At 41.0% G+C, this 12,210-nt stretch overlaps 1 protein-coding gene across 1 annotated transcript; it reads right to left on the minus strand.

Moving 5' to 3' along the window:
• Nucleotides 1-8,002: 8,002 nt before the first annotated feature.
• Nucleotides 8,003-11,060, minus strand: LOC121383921 (formin-2-like). Its single transcript, XM_041514019.1, has 2 exons — nucleotides 11,051-11,060; nucleotides 8,003-9,303 (listed from the first exon to the last, which is right to left on the minus strand). Exons 1-2 carry the CDS (start codon nucleotides 11,058-11,060, stop codon nucleotides 8,003-8,005), a joined length of 1,311 nt encoding a protein of 436 aa, XP_041369953.1.
• Between the last annotated feature and the right edge of the window lie 1,150 nt (nucleotides 11,061-12,210).

The following is a 12,210-nucleotide window of genomic DNA, read 5'->3' on the forward strand; positions in this document are numbered from 1 at the left end:
CTTGCATATTGTCATTTATTTTCTGTAGCTAACACGTAGTTGCAGCATGTCTTATGTGTATTATAGCAGCTTGGGTTGTCATATAAGAGAAGCGAACAACGAGAATCTGAATTAGTATAATCCATATTCAGTACCGGTGTGTTTTCGTATATCGTGTATGTCGATGGGACCTGACTAGAGGCAGGTTGGGCAGAATATAATTTTAGTTGATGCAGTTTTCAGGTTATATTAATTATAAATTGTAACAAGTTTTAAATGATAAGATAATTATTAATATTGTAATAATTATGATGCGAGCTACAAAATATATAATTTGTATGTATAATAATATAATGTGTATGCATGATTTAAGATAATTATTTTTATGATTTAACATAATTATTTTATTTCCAATGTTGTTACTTTACAACTTTAAATTACATTATTATGTTATTCTTATTATATAGATGTAATGGCAACAGTGAAAATGTTCCACTGAATAAATTCTTTTATTCTTAAAAAAACCAACACCTCAGTTTCTTGAAATAATGAAATGATTTTGTTTTTAAATTACAGATTGTAAAATTATCTCATGATGTTGGCCTTCCTTACCGGTTGAATGCATCTAAAAAGAAAATGGCAATTATAAAATATAGCCAACATCAGACCTTGTCATCGAAGGGGAGCTATCTCTCTCTCTTTAGCTACCAACCACTCCCCTGAGATTAGCTCAAGGAGAATAATTATATATTGCTCCCTTTGGCATGTGAATATTAATAATATTTAAAATTTCCCCCATAATCTAAATTAGGGGAGCAGTTAATAACTCCCATATTATTTTCATGTCAGGGTCTACAATATACTAAAACATAGTGTTACATCATCGAACAAACATACAACTGTTTTAATAATAGGGTTGAACATGGTATATTTATTAATAAAACACAGTAAATAATGGTTAACACACACACACACACACACACACACACACACATACACACACACACACACACATATATATATATATATATATATATATATATATATATATATATATATATATTGGTGTTGTTTATATCTAGTCAGTGGATATTGTAGATATTTTCTTGTTCAGTCTTGGGCTGTATTGGAATTGTTATTGCAATTAAAATTTAAGTAATATGTACAAAACTAATTTTTCATAAGATGCAGGTGGAGAAAGGAGATAGAGGCAATTATCATGACTGTTAGTAAACTGACCTGTATTAATATGCCTTCTGTTAGACTACACATATTTAACCTAAGTCGCTTTTAACCAGGGTTAAATCACCTCTTGTATAGATGCACTTATGTAGCATATTCAAGGAAAATGTATGAATGAGATGGTTAAATGCTATATTATTCTCCATGTGAAACCGTGTTTTCAGAAAGAAAAAAAAAAATGACCATTCCTTTTATTGCAGATAATTGCTGAAGCAGACTGTGCGTACACACACACACACACACACACACACACACACACACACACACACACACACACACACTGCGAAGAACTGTGACTATATATATGACGATCGTTTATATAGCCTCCGCCAACGAGAGCTGGTTATATTCACAGCAGAAATGTATATATGCGGTAAATAAGTAATTGATTGATCCATATTACCGAACCATCTGGAACAAGAGGAATACATACTAAGTAGTGTCCGAACAGTGCGTTTTCTGTACAGGGGAGTATGGGTGTGTGTGTGTGTGTGTGGGGGGGGGGGTTGGTTTGGATCTAGCGGACCCTTTTGTGTACGTTTTGCATAGACATATGAATCGCGTAATATTGCACCTACATTACTAACAATACTACTACTAATAATAATAAATAAATACATAAATAAATACATAAATAAATAAATAACAACAACAACAACAACAACAATAATAAATAAATAAAAATTACAGATTATCTGAAAGACAAAGTAACTACGGACAGTACGCAAACTAACAACATGACTAATAAGTTTTCACTGATTGCAATTTTGAGGCTGCTTACGTGCATTTGTTAAAAAGTTAATTTTACCGCAAATAAATATGATTAAAAGGTTATTTTGCTGTATTTAGTCATATTACAAATGCGCAAAATTACAAGGGGCCATAAAACTCAAAATACATTTTTTTTTTTATACCAGTAACGCTGAGACCAATCTCGGGTCCCCCTTTAAAGGTTTTTTTTTTTTTTTTTTTTTTTTTTTTTTTTTTACGCTATACCTTAACGGAATGCTAAAGCAAGGCTTTTGGACTGGTATGCATATTCAAGAATACATAATGCACATTATTGCTTAATATGAACAAGTATAAAACGGTTAAATATAACGGCTATTAGATATAACGGGCGCAGCCAATCTGTACCATTTCAGTGAATATGCCCTCTGGCGAGCTGGTGGTTACGTAATACATAACGTGTTCGAAATGAAGAAACAAAACATACCTGATTTTTGCGGATGCATCGCAATTTTCTGTAATAATATCCATCCCAGTAACACAGCAACGTGTATATGTGTTTTATTTTTCAATAGAAAATAAACCACCATTGACAAAGTGTTAAAATAACTGTATTATGTTTTGTACATAAATTAACCCACGTACTGAAATAATAGTCGAAGTGTTTTCTGGGTTAATTGGTCTTTTCTTTCTGTGGCCTGTACCTGATTGGTAGACACTGTGTCTAGACACACTAAAAAGACGTGCCTCTTTTATTAAGATCACAGGGTATTGTGTGATAACCTCAAATCGTAATGGACCGTTCTGCTTTATTACTGTAAGTAACTCTGTAAAACCCTTGATTAAGTAGACTTTCCCATCTAAAATCACAAAACTGACCAAGTACGTAGTCCCAAAGAAAAGAAAATTATCACTTGGGTATCGTGAGTGGTCGTTTTTGCTTGAACGTATTCTACCTAATAATATGCATTTTTTCTTTGGATTTTTTAAACGAAAAAAATACTATAACTCCATTTCGTTATATTGATGTAAATTGAAATATATTTAGTTAAATAGTTTATTATACTATCAAGTCATTTATGTTGTTTTACAGGTCGGGATGATGAAAGTGAAGCGCCTTGTCGTAAATTAGAACATTTGTTTACACTGTGCATAGAGAAGTTCGACGGAGCTGACGTCACTTCGCCCCAAGCTATACCACCGGACGTCACAAAAAACGAAACAAAATGGCTGTCCCCAGTTAGCAGGAATAATCATGTTTTTGTATTAACTCTAAAATTACGCGTTTTTCATTTGTTAAAGTGTCAGTATGTGTTGGTGGTCCGGGTATGCATCTTTCCAACACATAAGGCTATTGTTGGAGTTTAGTCTACCTTTAAGCCACTTTGCGAATCAGTCAAACTAATTTGTAAACGTTTAACGAAACACGACTGGCTGGTCGTTAGCCCGAGTACTCTGACTGTAAGAGAGCTAGACGGACATTTGGACATAAACACGCTCTCATTACAGTCAGAGACCAACCTATGTCTTTTTTTGGCAATTCCTGACTACCAAACGGTAGGCAACGAGTCCCACTCTAATACCACAACAATCCTATGTTTGACGTCAAATACCTTTACATCAATCATTTTCGAGTTAAGTGATACAAAAAAAATCCACATATTAATCACTAATACACATACTACAGAAAGAAACCCGACAGCACCCACATTCAGCTACGCTTCGTGACACTCCGTCGCAACAATTACAAAGCTCGGCGATCTATTTCGAGACTGGGCGATTCCGCCTTGTGCAGCAGTTACAGGGGTCGTCTCATAAGAGGAGGCAGTACGTAGCACATACTTTTGCCGTATTCTGTCGATAACACCCCAAATGTATCCTTCAAATTCAAAATGGAATCAATAATGTGTAATTGTTTTGGTTTAATGACGTAATGAAATCCAAATTCATCCAAAACGGCATTAGCCAACTCTTCCATGTTGTAACTTCGCTTGATATGAGACGGCCCCTGTAACTGCTGCACAAGGCGGAATCGCCCAGTGCGCGATCACGTGGTCTACGTCTCAAAATAGATCGCCGAGCTTTGCAATTGTTACGACGGAGTGTCACGAAGCGTAGCTGAATGTGGGTGCTGTCGGGTTTCTTTCTGTAGGAATTGTATTAGTGATTAATATGTGGATTTTTTTATATCACTTAACTCGAAAATGATTGATGTAAAGGTATTTGGCGTCAAACATAGGATTGTTGTGGTATTAGAACGGGACTCGTTGCCTACCGTTTGGTAGTCAGGAATTGCCAAAAAAAGACATAGGTTGGTCTCTGACTGTAATGAGAGCGTGTTTATGTCCAAATGTCCGTCTAGCTCTCTTACAGTCAGAGTACTCGGGCTAGCTGGTCGTATGCCACACTGGTGACCCTGGAAAACATGTTATCCGTTTTCGAACCAAGCACTATAGCGTTGTAACTGTCTAGATTCTTTTCCCTGCTATATTCCATACACAAGCGCTTGATAATAATAATAATAATAATAATAATAATAGTTCATGTTATTGTCTGTTATTATCTTATTTCAGCGTATTCGCAGTTATTTTCGTCATGAAATAATATATTTTTTTATCATTTGCCATGTATATAGCCGGCCCTCATTTGTCACGTTTCTATACACGGCGGTCGTTTATATACAATTCAAAAATGCATTATACGGTTGTCGTATATATAGCCTCATCACTACGAGTCCGTTTTGTCGTATTTTTCATGACTTCACATGAAAATTTCGAAATTTTAAAAATGAAACGTGTCATGGAAGTCCCTCGATCGTAGTTCAATTAAAATACTTTGGATCATAAAATAACTAGGTTTGGTATTCCAAATTAATGTAATTTCCATTTATAATCCATATTTAGAGAAATAAGGCCCACTAAATCCGTGATTGAGCACCTTTAACAGTGATAGTTTAATTATGAATACAAACTTGTCTTTAACACTGACAGTTTAATGTTGAGTAGAAACATGAATTTAACGCTGACAAACAATAATTCAGTACTCCATAAATATGTGTAATTATTTTTGTAATCAACTGTTAAGTATTTTTTTCAAAATGCAAGTGGCGCTGCTATAAACAACCCATATAACAGAGGGCTGACATGTGTTTATCTACTATTATGCTATAATCAGCCTATATAACAGAGGGCTTACATGTGTTTATCTACTATTATGCTATAAACAACCCATATAACAGAGGGCTTACATGTGTTTATCTACTATTATGCTATAATCAGTCTATATAACAGAGGGCTGACATGTGTTTATCTACTATTATGCTATAAACAACCCATATAACAGAGGGCCTACATGTGTTTATCTACTATTATGCTATAATCAGCCTATACAACAGAGGGCTGACATGTGTTTATCTACTATTATGCTATAAACAACCTATATAACAGAGGGCTGACAGTTATGTCTGTATCTACTATTATGCTATAAACAGCCTATATAACAGAGGGCTGACAGTTATGTCTGTATCTACTATTATGCTATAAACAGCCTATATAACAGAGGGCTGACAGTTATGTCTGTATCTACTATTATGCTATAAACAGCCTATATAACAGAGGGCTGACAGTTATGTCTGTATCTACTATTATGCTATAAACAGCCTATATAACAGAGGGCTGACAGTTATGTGGTGAACATGAAAGCAATCCAGTAGTGGGTGAAGGGGGGGGGGGGGGGGGGGGGGGGGGGGTGAACTAGCTGTTATGCAAAACTATTCAATTAGAAAACAAAATTATTTCTGAAACTTTTCAAACATTAAAATAGTTCTTGTGAAAACCGTGATTTGTTTAAATACCAGATTGATTGTTAGTACAGGATATTGTGATATAGCCAGCTCATTTCGATATCGTAAAATACACAACAAATTAATATGTGTTATTTAATAATAATAATAATAATAATAATAATAAATAATAATAAACCTCCTTACCTTTAAGTCTCTTAGTGACACCATTAGTAAAATATCTACAAACCTGTAAAGTGTGAAGTATTGGGCGTAGAAGTCACGTATTCTGACGACTCAAGTGTGAGGTATTTGGCGTAAAAGTCACGTATTTTGAAGAGTCAAGTATTACGCGGGAGATTCACGAAATTTTCTTCCGAACTCACGCGAGCTTCGTACTGCGAATTCTCACGAGAACGTGCAATTGAATGAAACTGCATTTTACAAATCGGTACTTTAGACACTATTCCTGGAAATGTGTCTAATCTCGTGTCAGCAGGTAGACGATGGTGAGCATGCCTGGGCAGTGACACACCTGGTTCTGAGCCAGTGTAGACACGTTCATTCTGCCAAACAGTAATAAACTGGCTTACAGCGGTATGCATCGAGCCATAGGACACCGGCACTCACAGCATGGTCTGGTAGGTCCAATATTAACACTTATGAAAAACATAGTCGGTTATCTCGCCAAGCAGGAAGATAATCTGCCAGAGAGAGGGTATTGTGTTCAATACGATCCCGCGTATTGGCTGCAGGAAAGTGGGACAGATGTACCCGGTAGTGGAGGTCGCCAGCGCGCTGTCTTTCAGGTCACTACCGCTGAAAACAAGACGCCGAGCTGTAGCCCACGTCGTCAACCGACCCGAGAGCACCCTTATCAAGTTACCTGTGTAGAGTTACTATGACATGTTTCAAGTTACACATGTAGATTTATTTTGACACTTTTCAAGTTACACGTGTACAGTTATTAAGACACTTTTCAAGTGGGAACCAGACGTTTCGCCCCCATGCCAGTTCGCCCCCAGTTTGATCTGTTCGCCCCATGTACCAGTTCGCCCCCAACTGTTTGTCAGTTCGCCCCCAACTATTTGTCAGTTCGCTCCCAACTCTCAAATATTTGTGACTTTTATAAAATGAAAAATCACTTTTACATATATAAACCACATCATCAACATTTATTAAAACATCCATTCTTGCCAGAGATAAAACGAAATAAACCGCCACCGTATTTGATTTTAAAACAATAGTTAATTGCGAGTGCGAATACTTTTTACATGCTCATATACGACTAGAGTTTCGAGCATGTCCGTCCCGGGGCCTGTCTCTGGATAGCCAGGGGCTTGTCCCGGGACAGAACAAAATTAAGGAGACAATTTTGAAATTTATATCCAAAAATTAAATAGTGGGCCTTTAAAATCTTGATGCGCATCTATAATTAATATAATTAATAAAGAAAATTCTACTCATTAAATTTGGTCGCTAGATTAGATTTGTTCTTAAATATGAATAATAAGTGCGATATGATGATTATATAGATGGTTCGATAAAGTACTTTTAGGTACAAATCAAATGAATATATTGTCATATAATACTTTGTTGGGTCAATAATTAGGTCAACCATCCATGACTGAGCGCGTTTAAAGACAAGTTTCTGTCAAACTGTCAACATTAAAACCGTTTCTAAAGGAGAGGTTAACGTTTCTCTTCAGTATTGTCACTAGGATTTTACCCAAGTCTTTGAAGTGGCAGTCCTCCTACTGGCGGTGCGGAGGATGAAAGCTAGTCTTGGGAGTGGTAGTCCTCCTACGGGTGGTACGGGGCGGGTGAAACCTAAAAGTGGGAGTGGCAGACCTCCTACTGGCGGATGATGAAAGCTAGTCTTGGGAGTGGCAGACCTCCTACATGTGGTACGGGGCGGATGTAAGCTAGTCTTGGGAATGGCAGACCTCCTACATGTGGTACGGGGCGGATGTAAGCTAGTCTTGGGAGTGGCAGACCTCCTACATGTGGTATGGGGCGGATATAAGCTAGTCTTGGGAGTGGCAGACCTCCTACATGTGGTACGGGGCGGATGTAAGCTAGTCTTGGGAGTGGCAGACCTCCTACATGTGGTACGGGGCAGATGAAAGCTAGTCTTGGGAGTGGCAGACCTCCTACATGTGGTACGGGGCGGATGCAAGCTAGTCTTGGGAGTGGCAGACCTCGTACATGTGGTACGGGGCGGATGTAAGCTAGTGTGGGGAGTGGCAGACCTCCTACAGGTGGTACGGGTCAGATGAAAGCTAGTCTTGGGACTGGCAGACCTCCTACATGTGGTACGGGGCGGATGTAAGCTAGTCTTGGGAGTGGCAGACCTCCTACATGTGGTACGGGGCGGATGTAAGCTAGTCTTGGGAGTGGCAGACCTCCTACATGTGGTACGGGGCAGATGAAAGCTAGTCTTGGGACTGGCAGACCTCCTACATGTGGTACGGGGCGGATGTAAGCTAGTCTTGGGAGTGGCAGACCTCCTACATGTGGTACGGGGCGGATGTAAGCTAGTCTTGGGACTGGCAGACCTCCTACATGTGGTACGGGGCGGATGTAAGCTAGTCTTGGGACTGGCACACCTCGTACATGTGGTACGGGGCGGATGTAAGCTAGTCTGGGGAGTGGCAGACCTCCTACAGGTGGTACGGGGCAGATGAAAGCTAGTCTTGGGACTGGCAGACCTCCTACATGTGGTACGGGGCGGATGTAAGCTAGTCTTGGGAGTGGCAGACCTCCTACATGTGGTACGGGGCGGATGTAAGCTAGTCTTGGGAGTGGCAGACCTCCTACATGTGGTACGGGGCGGATGTAAACTAGTCTGGGGAGTGGCAGACCTCCTACATGTGGTACGGGTCGGATGTAAGCTAGTCTGGGGAGTGGCAGACCTCCTACATGTGGTACGGTGCGGATGTAATCTAGTCTGGGGAGTGGCAGACCTCCTACATGTGGTAAGGGGCGGATGTAAGCTAGTCTTGGGAGTGGCAGACCTCCTACATGTGGTACGGGGCGGATGTAAGCTAGTCTTGGGAGTGGCAGACCTCCTACATGTGGTACGGGGCGGATGTAAGCTAGTCTTGGGAGTGGCAGACCTCCTAGATGTGGTACGGGGCGGATGTAAGCTAGTCTTGGGAGTGGCAGACCTCCTACATGTGGTACGGGGCGGATGAAAGCTAGTCTTGGGAGTGGCAGACCTCCTACATGTGGTACGGGGCAGATTAAAGCTAGTCTTGAGAGTGGCAGACCTCCTACTGGCGGATGATGAAAGCTAGTTTTTGGAGTGGCATACCTCCTACGGGTGGTACGGGGCAGATGAAAGCTAGTCTTGGGAGTGGCAGACCTCCTACTGGCGGTGCGGATGATGAAAACTAGTCTTGGGATTGGTAGACCTCCTACGGATGTTACGGGGCGGATGAAAGCTAGTCTTGGGAGTGGCAGACCTCCTATGGGTGGTACGGGGCGGATTAAACCTAGTCTAGGGATTGGCACACCTCCTACATGTGGCACGGGGCGGATGAAAGCTAGTCTTGGTAGTTGCAGTCCTCCTACTGGCGGTGTGGAGGATAAAAACTAGTCTTGGGAGTGGTAGTCTTTCTACGGGTGATACGAGGTGGATGAACGCTAGTCTTGGGAGTGGCAGACCTACTGGCGGATGATGAAAGCTAGTCTTGAGAGTGGCAGACCTCCTACTGGCGGATGGTGAAAGCTAGTCTGGGGACTGGCAGACCTCCTACTGGCGGATGATGAAAGCTAGTCTTGAGAGTGGCAGACCTACTGGCGGATGATGAAAGCTGGCCTTGAGAGTGGCAGTCCTCCTACGGGCGGTGAACACACACATTCTCTTCACGCGGTCGTGCTGTTTTGTCCCACGTGTATTGGGCTGACCCCCCCCCCCCCTACACACACGTTATCTTCACGCGGCCGTGCTGCTGTGTTGGACCACGTATATTGAACTGACACCCCCCACCCCCCCCCCACACACACACACATATACACATGCACTCTTCACGCGGTCGTGCTGCTGTGTTGTCCCACGTATATTGGACTGACCCCCCCCCCCCCCCCCCCCCCATACACATACACACATGTACTCTTCACGCGGTCGTGCTGTGTTGTGCACGTCTATTGGACTACCCCCAACCCCACACGCACCACCACAACCACCAGCACCATCCACTCCCACATTCTTTTCACACGGCCCATTGCGTGTTATCCCTCGTGTACTTGTTCCTGATATATCACAAGTTAAATGTTGCTCGTTTTTATTCTGCTTTTGTTACGGTTGGTTGGTGTTTCGGTTTTGTGTGTAGCAGGCCGCTCAATGAATATTTAGGGCGCTCTAAGTCACGTTTTAGCGCATAGCGTTTAGTACCAAAATAACCTGAAACTGCATTACGTTGTTCCAACAAAAAAAGAAAAAAAAAAAAGAGAAAAGAAATCAAAAATAATATTTGAAAAGATCAAACACAGGGTGGCATGTAATTGTTAGGTTGTTCTAAGTGACGTTTCAACATATATATTTGTGTCTCATTTAAAGTCATTTTCCTCATACGACCTAAACACTGCACATACTCAAATATTAAAAATACTATTCGAATATTTCGAATAGTAATTTAACGAGTGAATATTCGTATATTCGGACCGAACTCTACTTACAAACCTTGCATAACAGCATCGAAAGAAATAAAGAAATGTTTTATTTAACGACGCACTCAACACATTTTATTTACGGTTATATGGCGTCAGACATATGGTTAAGGACCACACAGATTTTGAGAGGAAACCCGCTGTCGTCACTACTTGGGCTACTCTTCCGATTAGCAGCAAGGGATTTTTTATTTGCACTTCCCACAGGCAGGATAGCACAAACCATGGCCTTTGTTGAACCAGTTATGGATCACTGGTCGGTGCAAGTGGTTTACACCTACCTATTGAACCTTGCGGAGCACTCACTCAGGGTTTGGAGTCGGTATCTGGATTAAAAATCCCATGCCTCGACTGGGATCCGAACCCAGTACCTACCAGCCTGTACACCGATGGCCTACCACGACGCCACCGAGGCCGGTAACAGCATCGAGTCAACAGGTAAAGGCAACACATATTTGATTTTTAAAGAAACTTTTAAATTTGGAAAATTACTTTGTTAAGTTCAGAACCTGCAGTCATGATAGAAACCTGACAAAAACAGTGATATCAGTGATGAATATCACTAATTATTCTATGCACACACGAAAAATGTAAGCATGTTAAAGTAGTTTCTTCCTAGTTTGCCCATTTGATTTTCGGACTGACCTTCAACCATTTTAACATTTAGCTAATGTGTGACCTCATGTCTTGACTCCAGTTTTTGCAGACACGCTTACACTGCTACATGTTGATTGTATTTTGTGATGGACTTGCAGATTTAAAAAAACACATTTAGACTTTGAACAAAATATATATACAGCTATATTATTATTAAAAAAAACTTACCACACTAAAACATAAATACTAATTTAATTCTAATAATACCAGCAGTCTTCGTAAAAATTGAAAATTCATTTCTGAAGGAGCAAAGAAATTCAGTAAAACGAGAGATAGACTAATTAAATTAAAGATTCGTAACCATGTTATATCTGTTTGATCGCCTTGCCAACACGTGTTTTTATTACAAATAGTGTGCATGGCTATCTTTCGTTATGTGTGTATATTTTTTACGACACCGTGTGGACATACAACTAACACGTATTAACACCTGGGGTGTGTGGTGATAGGTAGCGACGGCGCCGTGTGGACATACAACTAACACGTATTAACACCTGGGGTGTGTGGTGATAGGTATCGACGGCGCCGTGTGGACATACAACTAACACGTATTAACACCTGGGGTGTGTGGTGATACGTATCGACGGCGCCGTGTGGACATACAACTAACACGTATTAACACCTGGGGTGTGGTGATACGTATCGACGGCGCCGTGGGACATATAACTAACACGTATTAACACCTGGGGTGTGGTGATAGGTAGCGACGGCGCCGTGTGGACATACAACTAACACGTATTAACACCTGGGGTGTGGTGATACGTATCGACGGCGCCGTGGGACATATAACTAACACGTATTAACACCTGGGGTGTGGTGATAGGTAGCGACGGCGCCGTGTGGACATACAACTAACACGTATTAACACCTGGGGTGTGTGGTGATAGGTATCGACGGCGCCGTGTGGACATACAACTAACACGTATTAACACCTGGGGTGTGTGGTGATAGGTATCGACGGCGCCGTGTGGACATACAACTAACACGTATTAACACCTGGGGTGTGTGCTGATACGTATCGACGGCGCCGCGTGGACATACAACTAACACGTATTAACACCTGGGGTGTGGTGATACGTATCGACGGCGCCGTGTGGACATACAACTAACACGTATTAACACCTGGGGTGTGGTGATAGGTAGCGACG

The sequence above is a fragment of the Gigantopelta aegis genome, chromosome 10, assembly GCF_016097555.1.
Source record: "Gigantopelta aegis isolate Gae_Host chromosome 10, Gae_host_genome, whole genome shotgun sequence".
In the NCBI taxonomy this organism is placed as follows: Eukaryota; Metazoa; Mollusca; class Gastropoda; order Neomphalida; family Peltospiridae; genus Gigantopelta; species Gigantopelta aegis.